The 21,189-nt window shown below is 39.3% G+C and overlaps 1 protein-coding gene across 1 annotated transcript in view; it reads left to right on the top strand.

The window, feature by feature from the left end:
* Positions 1-20,219, top strand: part of LOC124041096 (secreted frizzled-related protein 5-like) — a 79,128-nt gene extending 58,909 nt beyond the window's left edge. The window contains exons 2-3 of the mRNA XM_046358263.1: positions 2,894-2,971; positions 19,740-20,219. Of these exons, the coding sequence (XP_046214219.1) occupies positions 2,894-2,971; positions 19,740-20,068 (407 nt within the window). The 3' untranslated portion in view covers positions 20,069-20,219. The remainder of the gene's footprint in view (positions 1-2,893; positions 2,972-19,739) is intronic.
* Positions 20,220-21,189: the final 970 nt, after the last annotated feature.

The following is a 21,189-nucleotide window of genomic DNA, read 5'->3' as shown; positions in this document are numbered from 1 at the left end:
TACTCCACTCTGCTCTATGTTATACTCTACTCAACGACCCTACTCTGCTCTATATTATACTCTACTCTACTACCCTAATCTGCTCTCTACTCTGCGCTATACTCTACTCTACTCTACTCTGCTCTATATTATACTCTACTCAACGACCCTACTCTGCTCTATACTCTACTCTACTCTGCTCTATATTATACTCTACTCAACGACCCTACTCTGCTCTATATTATACTCTACTCTACTACCCTAATCTGCTCTCTACTCTGTGATATACTCTACTACCCTAGTTTGCTCAATATTGTTCTCTACTCAACTCTACTATCCTACTCTGCTGTATACACTACTCTACTCCACTCTACTCTCCCATTCTGCTCTATACTCTACTCTCCCATTCTGCTCTAATCTACTCCACTCTGCTCTACTCCACTCTACCCTACTCTACTCTGCTCTGTACTCTGCTCTACTCTACTCTAGTCTGCTCTACTCTACACTCTACTCTGCTCTGCTCTGCTCTATACTCTACTCTACTCTACTCTATGCTCTACTCTACTATCTACTCTATGCTCTGCTCTGCTCTGCATGGCTCTACTCTACTCTGCTCTGCTCTTTTCTACTCTGCCCTGTTCTACTCTGCTTGCTCTACTCTACTCTGCCCTACACTCTGCTCTACTCTAATCTACTCCACTCTGCTCTACTCCACTCTACCCTACTCTACTCTGCTCTGTACTCTGCTCTACTCTACTCTAGTCTGCTCTACTCTACACTCTACTCTGCGCTGCTCTTCTCTATACTCCAATCTACTCTACTCTATGCTCTACTCTACTATCTACTCTATGCTATGCTCTGCTCTGCTCTGCATGGCTCTACTCTACTCTACTCTACTGTTCTCTACTCTACTACCCAAATCTGCTCTCTACTCTACTCTACTCTACTCTACTCTACTCTACTCTACTCTACTCTCTCTACTCTACTCTACTCTACTCTACTCCACTCTGCTCTACTCCACTCTACCCTACTCTACTCTGCTCTGTACTCTGCTCTACTCTACTCTAGTCTGCTCTACTCTATGCTTTACTCTACTATCTACTCTATGCTCTGCTCTGCATGGCTCTACTCTACTCTGCTCTGCTCTTTTCTACTCTGCCCTGTTCTACTCTGCTTGCTCTACTCTACTCTGCCCTACACTCTGCTCTACTCTACTCTGCCCTATACTCTGCTCTACTCTACTCTAGTCTGTTCAAAACTCTACTCTACTCTGCACTCTGCTTTACTCTGCTCTATACTCTACTCTGCTCTGATCTACTCTGCACTGTTCTACTCTACTTTGCTCTACTCTACTCTATTACCCTTAACTGATATCCACTCTGTGCTATATTCTGCTTGTGTCTATACTCAATTCTACTACCCTACTCTGCTCTCTACTCTACTCTACTCTACTCTACTCTACTCTACTCTACTCTACTCTACTCTACTCTACTCACCTATACTCACCTCCTCTCTGCTCTACTCTACTCTACTCTACTCTACTGTACTCTACTCTACTCTGCTCTACTCTACTCTACTCTACTCTACTCTACTCTGCTCTGCTCTGCTCTGCTCCACTCTACTGCTGTCCGCTCTACTCTGCTCTACTCTACTTTCCTTTACTCTTCTATGCTCTAAAATCTACACTATACTCTGCTGTACTCGACTCTACTCTGCTTCTACTCTGCTCTATACTCTACTCTGTTCTAATCTGCACTTCTCGACTCTACTCAGCTCTACTCAGCTCTATACTCGGCAAAATACTATACTCTGTACTCTGCTCTACTCTACTCTGCTCTATACTCTACTCTACTTTATACTCCGCTGTAGTCTTTTTCTATACTCTGCTCTGCTCTCCTCTATACTGTACGTTACCCTGCTCTATACTGTGTTACCCTACTCTGTTCGTACTCCGCTCTACTCTGCATAATACTCTTCTCTACTCTGCTCTATATTCTGCTCTACACTACTCTCCTTGACTCTTCTCTGCTATATAATCTACTCCACTCTGCTCTTTAATTTACAATATACTTTTATCTGCTCTACGCTATACTCTGCTCTATTCTACTCTGCTCTGGTCTACTCTGCTCTATACTCAGCTCTACTCTGCCCTGCTCTACTTGACTCTACTCTGCTCTATACTATGCTGTACTCTTTTCTATACTCTGCTCTACCCTATACTGTACTTTACTCTACTCTGTTCCGCTCTAAACTCTGCTATTCTCTATACTCTACTCTGCTCTATACTCTGCTCTAGTCTGTTCTATGCTCTACTCTCTATACTCTACTTGTCTCTGCTATATACTCGACTATACTCTGCTATATTCTTCATTCTAATCTGCTCTATACTCTGCTCTACTCTGTTCTATGCTCTACTCCGCCCGATACACAACAATTACATGCCCTATACTCCACCATACTATGCTCTATACTCTACTATACTCTGCTCTACACTCTACTATACTCTGCACTGTACTCTACTACACTCTGTTCTATGCTATACCCCACTCGATACACTACAATGCTATGCCCTATACTCTACTATACTCTGCTCTATACTCTACTATACTCTGCTCTATACTCTACTCTGCTCTATACACTACTCTACTCTAGTCTACTCCCTTCTTGCTGCTGATTATATGAACCATCTAATTATCCTCTACTGTACCTGTTGTCTAACCTAGCTACAATTATGACATGTATTGTAGGCTCCTAAACCCAACACCTACCGTCATTGTCAAGAGCTTCGGGTCTCTTGGTGTAACAGCTGAGGTGTTGGGTTGACGGTACGAAGGTCCAAGGCTCAAACCCCAGGTGGGACTGCACTCTGACTTTGATACAATATCAATCATTCTCCTCTCTCTTTTCTCCCCAGCATCTAAAGTCTGTCCTCCATGTGATAACCAACTGAAAGCTGACAACATCATGGAGCATTACTGTGCCAGTGACTTTGGTAAGAGCTATATACACACACACACACACACACACACACACACACACACACACACACACACACACACACACACACACACACACACACACACACACACACACACACACACACACACACACACACACACACACACACACACACACACACACACACACACACACACACACACACACACACACTCAAACATGTGACAGAGCTAGTCAGTTTCTAGGAGCAGCCTTGTGATGTGTGTAGTTAAATGAGACCATGGTTCTAGTTTGACTCCATACAGTGGATTGTCTTCTCAAACACTAACACACACGCACACACACACACACACACACACACACACACACACACACACACACACACACACACACACACACACACACACACACACACACACACACACACACACACACACACACACACACACACACACACACACACACACACACACACACACTAACACACACACTAACAGACACACACACACACAAATCTCACTCCAGAGACGATGACAGTAATGAGAAACACAATGTTGAGGGCTCACAGCCACAATACAACAGTACTCCTCACACACACACACACATTTTCCATTACACACTCTATCACACACACACACACAAACTCTTACACGCATGCATGCAAGCATGCACAGAGACACAAACACACACATATATGCAGACTCCCTCACGCATAGACAAGCAGAAATTGTTAAGGACTACATCAGCTAACCGCGACATCACCACCACATGTAACTGGTGAGGAGAACCATGATAATGAATCCATTACAATATGGGATACATACAATATCTGATAGAATGACAACAGTATGTCCTGTGTCAGGAAGTCCAGTTAGCAGGCTGTGTTCAAGCTCAGTTAAAGTACATTTTGGAACAATTCAATGTAATTATTTACTCATTTTGTGCCATGTCGTGTTTTGAATGTTACAGTTCAGGCAATGTCCCAATGATAACGTCCATACAACATTGAGCTAACGTCTCCGTCTCTCGTTCCCTGAATGTAATTATGGTCCCAGCAGGACACACTGAGCTGAATGTCCTCTGATCACAAAGTCTTTTAGCTGGTCCCTGTAAGACTATAACTCTGAAAAGCGTCTACATTTAACACTCCCTCGAACGTTGCCAGAGTCTTCAGAGTTGATCATGTTCTGGATTGGCTGTAGTGTGTAGAAATCATGTTGTGTGGGAGTAAGTTTAGAGAAAAGCCTCAGCCAGTCTTTGGAGGATTGTGTAAAACTCTCCATTGAATTATTATGATAATCATGCATACTGACCAAGCTGTCCACATCCCTAGTGGCAAACGTTTTTCAAAATAGAAAAGTGTAGCAACACAATTCAACCAGTCTTTCCTTTTTTGGTTCATTTGATCACATAGAATAGAGGTTCAAACACAGTCAAACTTACCCCCAAATGTAAGATATTATCCAATACTGTATATATCCAATATATATCCAATATATATTTTATGACCTTTTATCACCAGTGAACATGATAGCAGCCATAACAAATATTACTGAGAAGTGAACATGATACCAGCCAGAACTTACATTAAGTTAACATGATACCAGCCAGAACTTACATTAAGTTAACATGATACCAGCCAGAACTTACATTAAGTTAACATGATACCAGCCAGAACGTACATTAAGTTAACATGATACCAGCCAGAACTGATATTACTGAGAAGTTAACATGATACCAGCCAGAACGTACATTAAGTTAACATGATACCAGCCAGAACTTACATTAAGTTAACATGATACCAGCCAGAACTTACATTAAGTTAACATGATACCAGCCAGAACGTACATTAAGTTAACATGATACCAGACAGAACTGATATTACTGAGAAGTTAACATGATACCAGCCAGAACTTACATTAAGTTAACATGATACCAGCCATACTGATATTACTGAGAAGTTAACATGATACCAGCCAGAACTTACATTAAGTTAACATGATACCAGCCAGAACTTACATTAAGTTAACATGATACCAGCCATACTGATATTACTGAGAAGTTAACATGATACCAGCCAGAACTTACATTAAGTTAACATGATACCAGCCAGAACTTACATTAAGTTAACATGATACCAGACAGAACTTACATTAAGTTAACATGATACCAGCCATAACTTACATTAAGTTAACATGATACCAGACAGAACTTACATTAAGTGAACATGATACCAGCCAGAACTTACATTAAGTTAACATGATACCAGACAGAACTTACATTAAGTTAACATGATACCAGACAGAACTGATATTACTGAGAAGTTAACATGATACCAGACAGAACTTACATTAAGTTAACATGATACCAGCCATAACTTACATTAAGTTAACATGATACCAGCCAGAACTTACATTAAGTTAACATGATACCAGCCATAACTTACATTAAGTTAACATGATACCAGCCAGAACTTACATTAAGTTAACATGATACCAGACAGAACTTACATTAAGTTAACATGATACCAGACAGAACTTACATTAAGTTAACATGATACCAGCCAGAACTTACATTAAGTTAACATGATACCAGACAGAACTTACATTAAGTTAACATGATACCAGCCAGAACGTACATTAAGTTAACATGATACCAGCCAGAACTGATATTACTGAGAAGTTAACATGATACCAGCCAGAACTTACATTAAGTTAACATGATACCAGCCATAACTTACATTAAGTTAACATGATACCAGCCAGAACTTACATTAAGTTAACATGATACCAGCCATACTGATATTACTGAGAAGTTAACATGATACCAGCCAGAACTTACATTAAGTTAACATGATACCAGCCATAACTTACATTAAGTTAACATGATACCAGACAGAACTTACATTAAGTTAACATGATACCAGCCAGAACTTACATTAAGTTAACATGATACCAGCCAGAACTTACATTAAGTTAACATGATACCAGCCATAACTTACATTAAGTTAACATGATACCAGACAGAACGTACATTAAGTTAACATGATACCAGCCAGAACGTACATTAAGTTAACATGATACCAGCCAGAACTGATATTACTGAGAAGTGAACATGATACCAGCCATAACTTACATTAAGTTAACATGATACCAGCCAGAACTTACATTAAGTTAACATGATACCAGCCATACTGATATTACTGAGAAGTGAACATGATACCAGCCATAACTTACATTAAGTTAACATGATACCAGCCATAACTTACATTAAGTTAACATGATACCAGCCAGAACTTACATTAAGTTAACATGATACCAGACAGAACTTACATTAAGTTAACATGATACCAGCCAGAACTTACATTAAGTTAACATGATACCAGACAGAACTTACATTAAGTTAACATGATACCAGCCAGAACTTACATTAAGTTAACATGATACCAGCCATACTGATATTACTGAGAAGTTAACATGATACCAGCCAGAACTTACATTAAGTTAACATGATACCAGCCAGAACTTACATTAAGTTAACATGATACCAGCCAGAACGTACATTAAGTTAACATGATACCAGCCAGAACTGATATTACTGAGAAGTTAACATGATACCAGCCAGAACGTACATTAAGTTAACATGATACCAGCCAGAACGTACATTAAGTTAACATGATACCAGCCAGAACTGATATTACTGAGAAGTTAACATGATACCAGCCAGAACTGATATTACTGAGAAGTTAACATGATACCAGCCAGAACGTACATTAAGTTAACATGATACCAGCCAGAACTTACATTAAGTTAACATGATACCAGCCAGAACTTACATTAAGTTAACATGATACCAGCCATACTGATATTACTGAGAAGTGAACATGATACCAGCCAGAACTTACATTAAGTTAACATGATACCAGACAGAACTTACATTAAGTTAACATGATACCAGCCAGAACGTACATTAAGTTAACATGATACCAGCCAGAACTGATATTACTGAGAAGTTAACATGATACCAGCCAGAACGTACATTAAGTTAACATGATACCAGCCAGAACGTACATTAAGTTAACATGATACCAGCCAGAACTGATATTACTGAGAAGTTAACATGATACCAGCCAGAACTGATATTACTGAGAAGTTAACATGATACCAGCCAGAACTTACATTAAGTTAACATGATACCAGCCAGAACTTACATTAAGTTAACATGATACCAACCAGAACGTACATTAAGTTAACATGATACCAGACAGAACGTACATTAAGTTAACATGATACCAGCCAGAACTGATATTATTAAGTTAACATGATACCAGCCAGAACATACATTAAGTTAACATGATACCAACCAGAACGTACATTAAGTTAACATGATACCAGACAGAACTTACATTAAGTTAACATGATACCAGACAGAACGTACATTAAGTTAACATGATACCAGCCAGAACTTACATTAAGTTAACATGATACCAGCCAGAACTTACATTAAGTTAACATGATACCAGCCAGAACTTACATTAAGTTAACATGATACCAGCCAGAATTACATTAAGTGAACATGATACCAGCCAGAACTTACATTAAGTTAACATGATACCAGCCATAACTTACATTAAGTTAACATGATACCAGCCAGAACTTACATTAAGTTAACATGATACCAGACAGAACTGATATTACTGAGAAGTGAACATGATACCAGCCAGAACTTACATTAAGTTAACATGATACCAGCCAGAACGTACATTAAGTTAACATGATACCAGACAGAACTTACATTAAGTTAACATGATACCAGACAGAACTTACATTAAGTTAACATGATACCAGCCAGAACTTACATTAAGTTAACATGATACCAGCCAGAACTTACATTAAGTTAACATGATACCAGCCAGAACTTACATTAAGTTAACATGATACCAGCCAGAACGTACATTAAGTGAACATGATACCAGCCAGAACTTACATTAAGTTAACATGATACCAGCCAGAACGTACATTAAGTTAACATGATACCAGCCAGAACTTACATTAAGTTAACATGATACCAGCCAGAACTTACATTAAGTTAACATAATACCAGCCAGAACATACATTAAGTTAACATGATAACAGCCAGAACGTACATTAAGTTAACATGATACCAGACAGAACGTGCATTAAGTTAACATGATACCAGACAGAACTTACATTAAGTTAACATGATACCAGCCAGAACTTACATTAAGTTAACATGATACCAGCCAGAACTTATATTAAGTTAACATGATACCAGCCAGAACTTACATTAAGTTAACATAATACCAGCCAGAACATACATTAAGTTAACATGATAACAGCCAGAACGTACATTAAGTTAACATGATACCAGACAGAACGTGCATTAAGTTAACATGATACCAGCCAGAACTTACATTAAGTTAACATGATACCAGCCATAACTTACATTAAGTTAACATGATACCAGCCATAACTTACATTAAGTTAACATGATACCAGCCAGAACTTACATTAAGTTAACATGATACCAGCCATAACTTACATTAAGTTAACATGATACCAGCCATAACTTACATTAAGTTAACATGATACCAGCCATAACTTACATTAAGTTAACATGATACCAGCCAGAACTTACATTAAGTTAACATGATACCAGCCAGAACGTACATTAAGTTAACATGATACCAGCCATACTGATATTACTGAGAAGTGAACATGATACCAAACATAACTTACATTAAGTTAACATGATACCAGACAGAACTTACATTAAGTTAACATGATACCAGCCAGAACTTACATTAAGTTAACATGATACCAGACAGAACTTACATTAAGTTAACATGATACCAGCCAGAACTTACATTAAGTTAACATGATACCAGCCATACTGATATTACTGAGAAGTTAACATGATACCAGACAGAACGTACATTAAGTTAACATGATACCAGACAGAACGTACATTAAGTTAACATGATACCAGCCAGAACGTACATTAAGTTAACATGATACCAGACAGAACTTACATTAAGTTAACATGATACCAGACAGAACTTACATTAAGTTAACATGATACCAGCCAGAACTTACATTAAGTTAACATGATACCAGCCAGAACTTACATTAAGTTAACATGATGATACCAGCCATACTGATATTACTGAGAAGTTAACATGATACCAACTTACATTAAGTTAACATGATACCAGACAGAACTTACATTAAGTTAACATGATACCAGCCAGAACTTACATTAAGTTAACATGATACCAGCCAGAACTGATATTACTGAGAAGTTAACATGATACCAGCCAGAACGTACATTAAGTTAACATGATACCAGCCAGAACTTACATTAAGTTAACATGATACCAGCCAGAACTGATATTACTGAGAAGTTAACATGATACCAGCCAGAACTGATATTACTGAGAAGTTAACATGATACCAGCCAGAACTTACATTAAGTTAACATGATACCAGCCAGAACTTACATTAAGTTAACATGATACCAGCCAGAACTTACATTAAGTTAACATGATACCAGCCATACTGATATTACTGAGAAGTTAACATGATACCAGCCAGAACTTACATTAAGTTAACATGATACCAGACAGAACTTACATTAAGTTAACATGATACCAGCCAGAACTTACATTAAGTTAACATGATACCAGCCAGAACTGATATTACTGAGAAGTTAACATGATACCAGCCAGAACGTACATTAAGTTAACATGATACCAGCCAGAACGTACATTAAGTTAACATGATACCAGCCAGAACTGATATTACTGAGAAGTTAACATGATACCAGCCAGAACTGATATTACTGAGAAGTTAACATGATACCAGCCAGAACTTACATTAAGTTAACATGATACCAGCCAGAACTTACATTAAGTTAACATGATACCAACCAGAACGTACATTAAGTTAACATGATACCAGACAGAACGTACATTAAGTTAACATGATACCAGCCAGAACTGATATTACTGAGAAGTGAACATGATACCAGCCAGAACATACATTAAGTTAACATGATACCAACCAGAACGTACATTAAGTTAACATGATACCAGACAGAACGTACATTAAGTTAACATGATACCAGACAGAACGTACATTAAGTTAACATGATACCAGCCAGAACTTACATTAAGTTAACATGATACCAGCCAGAACTTACATTAAGTTAACATGATACCAGCCAGAACTTACATTAAGTTAACATGATACCAGCCAGAATACATTAAGTGAACATGATACCAGCCAGAACTTACATTAAGTTAACATGATACCAGCCAGAACTTACATTAAGTTAACATGATACCAGCCAGAACTTACATTAAGTTAACATGATACCAGACAGAACTGATATTACTGAGAAGTGAACATGATACCAGCCAGAACTTACATTAAGTTAACATGATACCAGCCAGAACGTACATTAAGTTAACATGATACCAGACAGAACGTACATTAAGTTAACATGATACCAGACAGAACTTACATTAAGTTAACATGATACCATCCAGAACTTACATTAAGTTAACATGATACCAGCCAGAACTTACATTAAGTTAACATTACATTAAGTTAACATGATACCAGCCAGAAACATTAAGTGAACATGATACCAGCCAGAACTTACATTAAGTTAACATGATACCAGCCAGAACTTACATTAAGTTAACATGATACCAGCCAGAACTTACATTAAGTTAACATGATACCAGCCAGAACTTACATTAAGTTAACATAATACCAGCCAGAACATACATTAAGTTAACATGATAACAGCCAGAACGTACTACAGATCTAGAGGATTAAGTTAACATGATACCAGACAGAACGTGCATTAAGTTAACATGATACCAGACAGAACTTACATTAAGTTAACATGATACCAGCCAGAACTTACATTAAGTTAACATGATACCAGCCAGAACTTACATTAAGTTAACATGATACCAGCCAGAACTTACATTAAGTTAACATAATACCAGCCAGAACATACATTAAGTTACATGATAACAGCCAGAACCCATTAAGTTAACATGATACCAGACAGAACGTGCATTAAGTTAACATGATACCAGCCAGAACTTACATTAAGTTAACATGATACCAGCCAGAACTTACATTAAGTTAACATGATACCATTAACTTACATTAAGTTAACATGATACCAGCCATAACTTACATTAAGTTAACATGATACCAGCCAGAACTTACATTAAGTTAACATGATACCAGCCATAACTTACATTAAGTTAACATGATACCAGCCATAACTTACATTAAGTTAACATGATACCAGCCAGAACTTACATTAAGTTAACATGATACCAGCCAGAAGAACGTACATTAAGTTAACATGATACCAGCCATACTGATATTACTGAGAAGTGAACATGATACCAAACATAACTTACATTAAGTTAACATGATACCAGACAGAACTTACATTAAGTTAACAGTTAACATGAATATTAAGTTAACAGATACCAGCCAGAACTTACATTAAGTTAACATGATACCAGACAGAACTTACATTAAGTTAACATGATACCAGACAGAACTGATATTACTGAGAAGTGAACATGATACCAGCCAGAATTACATTAAGTTAACATGATACCAGCCATGTTTACATTAAGTTAACATGATACCAGACAGAACTTACATTAAGTTAACATGATACCAGCCAGAACTTACATTAAGTTAACATGATACCAGCCAGAACTTACATTAAGTTAACATGATACCAGACAGAACTTACATTAAGTTAACATGATACCAGCTATACTGATATTACTGAGAAGTGAACATGATACCAGCCAGAACGTACATTAAGTTAACATGATACCAGCCATAACTTACATTAAGTTAACATGATACCAGACAGAACTTACATTAAGTTAACATGATACCAGACAGAACTTACATTAAGTTAACATGATACCAGCCAGAACTGATATTACTGAGAAGTGAACATGATACCAGCCAGAATGTACATTAAGTTAACATGATACCAGACAGAACGTGCATTAAGTTAACATGATACCAGACAGAACTTACATTAAGTTAACATGATACCAGCCAGAACTTACATTAAGTTAACATGATACCAGACAGAACTTACATTAAGTTAACATGATACCAGCCAGAACTTACATTAAGTTAACATGATACCAGCCAGAACTGATATTACTGAGAAGTTAACATGATACCAGCCAGAACTTACATTAAGTTAACATGATACCAGACAGAACTTACATTAAGTTAACATGATACCAGCCAGAACTTACATTAAGTTAACATGATACCAGCCAGAACTGATATTACTGAGAAGTTAACATGATACCAGACAGAACGTACATTAAGTTAACATGATACCAGACAGAACGTGCATTAAGTTAACATGATACCAGACAGAACTTACATTAAGTTAACATGATACCAGCCAGAACTTACATTAAGTTAACATGATACCAGCCAGAACTTACATTAAGTTAACATGATACAGCCAGAAGCCATTCGTTAACATGAACCAGCCACATCCGTTCTTACAAGTGAACATGATACCAGCCAGAACTTACATTAAGTTAACATGATACCAGCCATAACTTACATTAAGTTAACATGATACCAGCCAGAACTTACATTAAGTGAACATGATACCAGACAGAACTGATATTACTGAGAAGTTAACATGATACCAGCCAGAACTTACATTAAGTGAACATGATACCAGCCAGAACTTACATTAAGTTAACATGATACCAGCCATAACTTACATTAAGTTAACATGATACCAGCCAGAACTTACATTAAGTTAACATGATACCAGCCAGAACTTACATTAAGTTAACATGATACCAGCCAGAACGTACATTAAGTTAACATGATACCAGCCAGAACTACATTACATTAAGTTAACATGATACCAGCCAGAACGTACATTAAGTTAACATGATACCAGCCAGAACTTACATTAAGTTAACATGATACCAGCCAGAACGTACATTAAGTTAACATGATACCAGCCATACTGATATTACTGAGAAGTTAACATGATACCAGCCATAACTTACATTAAGTTAACATGATACCAGCCAGAACTTACATTAAGTTAACATGATACCAGCCAGAACTTACATTAAGTTAACATGATACCAGACAGAACTTACATTAAGTTAACATGATACCAGCCATACTGATATTACTGAGAAGTTAACATGATACCAGCCATAACTTACATTAAGTTAACATGATACCAGCCAGAACGTACATTAAGTTAACATGATACCAGACAGAACTTACATTAAGTTAACATGATACCAGCCATACTGATATTACTGAGAAGTTAACATGATACCAGCCATAACTTACATTAAGTTAACATGATACCAGCCATACTGATATTACTGAGAAGTTAACATGATACCAGCCATAACTTACATTAAGTTAACATGATACCAGCCAGAACGTACATTAAGTTAACATGATACCAGCCATACTGATATTACTGAGAAGTTAACATGATACCAGCCATAACTTACATTAAGTTAACATGATACCAGCCAGAACTTACATTAAGTTAACATGATACCAGCCATAACTTACATTAAGTTAACATGATACCAGCCAGAACTTACATTAAGTTAACATGATACCAGCCAGCGTTTACATTAAGTTAACATGATACCAGCCATACTGATATTACTGAGAAGTTAACATGATACCAGCCATAACTTACATTAAGTTAACATGATACCAGCCAGAACTTACATTAAGTTAACATGATACCAGCCAGAACTTACATTAAGTTAACATGATACCAGCCAGAACTTACATTAAGTTAACATGATACCAGCTACACTGATATTACATTAAGTTAACATGATACCAGCTATACTGATATTACTGAGAAGTTAACATGATACCAGCTATACTGATATTACTGAGAAGTTAACATGATACCAGCCAGAACTTACATTAAGTTAACATGATACCAGCCAGAACTTACATTAAGTTAACATGATACCAGCCAGAACTTACATTAAGTTAACATGATACCAGCCATACTGATATTACTGAGAAGTTAACATGATACCAGACAGAACTTACATTAAGTTAACATGATACCAGCCAGAACTTACATTAAGTTAACATGATACCAGCCAGAACTTACATTAAGTGAACATGATACCAGCCAGAACTTACATTAAGTTAACATGATACCAGCTATACTGATATTTAAGTTAACATGATACCAGCTAGAACTGATATTACTGAGAAGTTAACATGATACCAGCAGAATACTGATATTACTGAGAAGTTAACATGATACCAGCCAGAACTTACATTAAGTTAACATGATACCAGCCAGAACTTACATTAAGTTAACATGATACCAGCCATACTGATATTACTGAGAAGTTAACATGATACCAGCCAGAACTTACATTAAGTTAACATGATACCAGCCAGAACTTACATTAAGTTAACATGATACCAGCCAGAACTTACATTAAGTTAACATGATACCAGCCAGAACTTACATTAAGTTAACATGATACCAGCCATAACTTACATTAAGTTAACATGATACCAGCTATACTGATATTACTGAGAAGTTAACATGATACCAGCTATACTGATATTACTGAGAAGTGAACATGATACCAGCTATACTGATATTACTGAGAAGTTAACATGATACCAGCTATACTGATATTACTGAGAAGTTAACATGATACCAGCTATACTGATATTACTGAGAAGTTAACATGATACCAGCTATACTGATATTACTGAGAAGTTAACATGATACCAGCCAGAACTTACATTAAGTTAACATGATACCAGCCAGAACTTACATTAAGTTAACATGATACCAGCTATACTGATATTACTGAGAAGTTAACATGATACCAGCTATACTGATATTACTTAAGTTAACATGATACCAGCTATACTGATATTACTGAGAAGTTAACATGATACCAGCTATACTGATATTACTGAGAAGTTAACATGATACCAGCTATACTGATATTACTGAGAAGTTAACATGATACCAGCTATACTGATATTACTGAGAAGTTAACATGATACCAGCCAGAACTTACATTAAGTTAACATGATACCAGCCAGAACTTACATTAAGTTAACATGATACCAGCTATACTGATATTACTGAGAAGTTAACATGATACCAGCTATACTGATATTACTGAGAAGTTAACATGATACCAGCTATACTGATATTACTGAGAAGTTAACATGATACCAGCTATACTGATATTACTGAGAAGTTAACATGATACCAGCCAGAACTGATATTACTTAAGTTAACATGATACCAGCTAGAACTGATATTACTGAGAAGTTAACATGATACCAGCTATACTGATATTACTGAGAAGTTAACATGATACCAGCCAGAACTTACATTAAGTTAACATGATACCAGCCATACTGATATTACTGAGAAGTTAACATGATACCAGCCAGAACTTACATTAAGTTAACATGATACCAGCCAGAACTTACATTAAGTTAACATGATACCAGCCAGAACTGATATTACTGATAAGTTAACATGATACCAGCCACAACTTACATTAAGTTAACATGATACCAGCCAGAACTGATATTACTGAGAAGTTAACATGATACCAGCCACAACTTACATTAAGTTAACATGATACCAGCCAGAACTTACATTAAGTTAACATGATACCAGACAGAACTTACATTAAGTTAACATGATACCAGCCAGAACTTACATTAAGTTAACATGATACCAGCCAGAACTTACATTAAGTTAACATGATACCAGCCAGAACTTACATTAAGTTAACATGATACCAGCCAGAACTTACATTAAGTTAACATGATACCAGCCAGAACGTACATTAAGTTAACATGATACCAGCCAGAACTTACATTAAGTTAACATGATACCAGACAGAACTTACATTAAGTTAACATGATACCAGCCAGAACTTACATTAAGTTAACATGATACCAGCCAGAACTTACATTAAGTTAACATGATACCAGACAGAACTTACATTAAGTTAACATGATACCAGCCAGAACTTACATTAAGTTAACATGATACCACCAGAACGTACATTAAGTTAACATGATACCAGACAGAACGTACATTAAGTTAACATGATACCAGACAGAACTTACATTAAGTTAACATGATACCAGACAGAACTTACATTAAGTTAACATGATACCAGCCAGAACTGATATTACTGAGAAGTTAACATGATACCAGCCAGAACGTACATTAAGTTAACATGATACCAGCCAGAACGTACATTAAGTTAACATGATACCAGACAGAACTGATATTACTGAGAAGTTAACATGATACCAGCCAGAACTTACATTAAGTTAACATGATACCAGCCAGAACTTACATTAAGTTAACATGATACCAGACAGAACGTACATTAAGTTAACATGATAACAGCCAGAACTTACATTAAGTTAACATGATACCAGCCAGAACGTACATTAAGTTAACATGATACCAGCCAGAACTTACATTAAGTTAACATGATACCAGCCAGAACGTACATTAAGTTAACATGATACCAACCAGAACTGATATTAATGAGAATGTACTTCTGGTTGAAGAATGGTGGAACTGGCATTATTCAAATCCAAGAGCAATACAATACAACTCACGTGACCCAAATGGAACCCTATTCCCTGCACAGTGCACTACATCACCCATAGGTACACTACCCTATGGGTCCTGGTCAAAACGAGTGTTTCATATTCTTAATAGGGTGACATTTGGGACACATCCAGTGTCTTTATTCTGTTTCACACTCAGAGAAGCAGCCAACACTGACTAACAGCCAGCCACACAGTCCTTGGTCATATAGCATGAGGTCACACACACACACACACACACACACACACACACACACACACACACACACACACACACACACACACACACACACACACACACACACACACACACACACACACACACACACACACACACACACACACACACACACACACATTGTGGCAGTTTGGATGACTAGGTGAACCTAGTACACACACACATACACGCGCACGCACGCATGCGCACACACACACACACACACACACACACACACACACACACACACACACACACACACACACACACACACACACACACACACACACACACACACACACACACACACACACACACACACACACACATTGTGGCAGTTTGGATGACTAGGTGAACCTAGTACACACACACATACACGCGCACGCACGCACGCATGCACACACACACACACACACACACACACACACACACACACACACACACACACACACACACACACACACACACACACACACACACACACACACACACACACACACACACACACACACACACACACACACATTGTGGCAGTTTGGATGACTAGGTGAACCTAGTACACACACACACACGCGCACGCACACATGCACACACACACACACACACACACACACACACACACACACACACACACACACACACACACACACACACACACACACACACACACACACACACACACACACACACACACACACACACATTGTGGCAGTTTGGATGACTAGGTGAACCTAGTCCACGCGCACGCACGCGCACGCACGCGCACGCACGCACGCACACGCACGCGCATGCACACACACACACACACACACACACACACACACACACACACACACACACACACACACACACACACACACACACACACACACACACACACACACACACACACACACACACACTGTGAACCTAGTACACACACACATACACGCGCGTGCGTGCGTGTGTGTGTGTGTGTGTGTGTGTGTGTGTGTGTGTGTGTGTGTGTGTGCGTGCGTGCGCGTGTATGTGTGTGTGTACTAGGTTCACAGTGTGTGTGTGTGTGTGTGTGTGTGTACTAGGTTCACCTAGTCATCCAAACTGCCGTTTCCTTTCTGAAAACTGTCAGACAACTCTTTCAATTCTAATTTTATTTTCTGTTACTTGCATTATTTTGTACAATGTCTCAGGTCACATACTGGCTGGTGGGACCCACACACACCACACAAATACCCCCCTGAACATATTAAGACCCTGTGTGTGTGTAAGAAACATTAGAAAACAGAAGGAAAGGAGGCCAGAAGTAACATGTCAATATTCCAGGTGGTTGGGAATATAACTACGTTTGATACCAACGTTGGTCCTTCATCCTCAACATGATTTTTGTGGTCTGTCAGGGTGTGCTTACATGGAGAATTCCTCTCTGAAACAAACACAGACACACATAAACACACAGACACAGAGGATGTAGTCTTGTGGCAGTCCCAAGGTAATAGTGATTAGTTGTATATGGGTAAATGATGACCCTCTGGAGAGGTGTAAAGTACCCCTGTGCTTGGGGCGGGATCTACCCGTGTTTGTGTATGTGTATGTGTGTGTGCGTGAGTGAGTGTGTGCGTGCGTGTGTTTGTGTGTGTATGTGTGTGTGGCAGTCTCTCTGGGGATGCCACAGGGTTCAATTCTCGGGCCGACTCTTTTCTCTGTATATATCAATGATGTCGCTCTAGCTGCTGGCGATGCTCTGATCCACCTCTATGCAGACGACACCATTCTATATGCATTTGGCCCTTCTCTGGACACTGCCTTAACAAACCTCCAAACAAGATTCAATGCCACACAACTCTCATTCCGTGGCCTCCAATTGCTCTTAAATACTAGTAAAGCAAAATGCATGCTCTTCAACCGATCGCTGCCCGCAACTGCCCTCCCGACTAGCATCACTACTCTGGAAGGTTCTGACTTAGAATATGTGGACAACTATAAATACCTATGTGTCTGGTTAGCCTGTAAACCTTCCTTCCAGACTCATATCTCCAATCCAAAATCAAATCTAGAATAGGCTTCCTTTTTTGCAACAAATCCTCCTTCACTCATGCTGCCAAACATACCCTCATAAAACTGACTATCCTACCGATCCTTGACTTCGGCAATGTCATTTACAAAATAGCTCCAACACTCTAAGCAAATTGGATGTAGTCTATCACAGTGCCATCCGTTTTGTCACCAAAGCCCCATATACTACCCACCACTGCGTCCTGTATGCTCTCGTTGGCTGGTCATTGCTACATATTCGTCTCCAAACCCACTTACTCCAGTTCATCTATATGCCTTTGCTAGGTAAAGCTCCGCCTTATCTCAGCTCACTGGTCACCATTTCAACACCCACCAATAGCACATGCTCCAGCAGGTATATTTAATTGGTTATCCCCAAAGCCAACACCTCTTTTGACCACCTTTCCTTCCAGTTCTCTGCTGCCAATGACTGGAACAAATTGCAAAAATCAATTGCAATGTCCAGGTCCCAACACAAAACACATGAGTAGCTTTCATATAGTTTTTGAATGTTTTAGTCCAATGTTGGGCTCATTCCATTTGCTAAAGGGATGGGTTGCATGTTTTTCTGAGTTTTGTTGTTGTTTAGGGCATGGATTTAAGTTATGTTTGTTTACTCTGCCATAGATTCCATCTTAAAGGCAAAACTGCCATCAGGAGGTTTATTTGAAATTAAAATGCAAGTCACTGATCCAAATGTTTATCTCAATCTGTCTCTCCATCTCGCTCTCTCAATCACTTTCTCCTCCCACTCTCTCCTCTTCTCTCCTTTCTCACTCTCTCCTTCCTCTCTCTCCCTTCTCCCCTAGCTATCAAGATGAAGATCAAAGAAGTGAAGAAAGAGAATGGCGACCGTAAACTCATCGCCGCTCAGAAAAAGAAGAAGGTGCTCAAGATGGGTGTCCTGCGTAAAAAGGACTTGAAGAAGCTGACGCTGTACATAAAGAATGGAGCCAACTGCCCCTGTGCTCAGCTGGACAACCTTGGCAGTAACTTCCTCATCATGGGCCGGAAAGTGGACCAGCAGCTGCTGCTTATGTCCATCCACAAATGGGAGAAGAAGAGTACAGAGTTGAAGTTCGCCATCAAGTACATGAAGAGTCAGCAGTGTCCCACCTATCATACAGTCTTCCAGTGACCTTACTGATACAACTATCACAACCCCAGTCTTCCCCAAATGTCTCCCCCTCTCCCCTCTATCCCTCCAGTCAGTTGTCTCTCCCTCTCCCCTCTATCCCTCCAGTCAGTTGTCTCTCCCTCTCCCCTCTATCCTTCCAGTCAGTTGTCTCTCCCTCTCCCCTCTATCTCTCCAGTCAGTTGTCTCTCCCTCTCCCCTCTATCCTTCCAGTCAGTTGTCTCTCCCTCTCCCCTCTATCCCTCCAGTCAGTTGTCTCTCCCTCTCCCCTCTATCCCTCCAGTCAGTTGTCTCTCCCTCTCCCCTCTATCCCTCCAGTCAGTTGTCTCTCCCTCTCCCCTCTATCCTCCAGTCAGTTGTCTCTCACTCTCCCCTCTATCCCTCCAGTCAGTTGTCTCTCCCTCTCCCCTCTATCCCCCCAGTCAGTTGTCTCTCCCTCTCCCCTCTATCCCTCCAGTCAGTTGTCTCTCCCTCTCCCCTCTATCCCTCCAGTCAGTTGTCTCTCCCTCTCCCCACTATCCCTCCAGTCTGTTGTCTCCCCTCTATCCCTCCAGTCAGTTGTCCCAAGTCTCTCCCAGTCTCTCTCCCATGTCTCCCCCAGTCTATCTCCCAAGTCTCCCCAGTCTCTCTCCCAAGTCTCTCCCAGTCTCTCTCCCAAGTCTCCCCCAGTCTCTCTCCCAAGTCTCCCCAGTCTCTCTCCCAAGTCTCCCCCAGTCTCTCTCCCAAGTCTCCCCAGTCTCTCTCCCAAGTCTCCCCCAGTCTCCCCAGTCTCTCTCCCAGTCTCCCCCAGTCTCTCTCCCAAGTCTCTCCCAGTCTCCCCCAGTCTCTCTCCCAGTCTCCCCCAGTCTCTCTCCCAAGTCTCTCCCAGTCTCTCTCCCAAGTCTCTCCCAGTCTCCCCCAGTCTCTCTCCCAGTCTCCCCCAGTCTCTCTCCCAAGTCTCTCCCAGTCTCCCCAGTCTCTCTCCCAGTCTCCCCCAGTCTCTCTCCCAAGTCTCTCCCAGCCTCCCCAGTCTCTCTCCCAGTCTCTCCAGTCTCTCTCCCAAGTCTCCCCAGTCTCTCTCCCAAGTCTCCCCCAGTCTATCTCTCAAGTCTCCCCCAGTCTCTCTACCAGTCTCTCTCCCAAGT

The sequence above is a fragment of the Oncorhynchus gorbuscha genome, linkage group LG08 (assembly GCF_021184085.1).
Source record: "Oncorhynchus gorbuscha isolate QuinsamMale2020 ecotype Even-year linkage group LG08, OgorEven_v1.0, whole genome shotgun sequence".
Taxonomy (NCBI): Eukaryota; Metazoa; Chordata; class Actinopteri; order Salmoniformes; family Salmonidae; genus Oncorhynchus; species Oncorhynchus gorbuscha.
The sequence above is the reverse complement of the archived record's forward strand: the minus strand, read 5'-3'. Positions and strand labels throughout refer to the sequence as shown.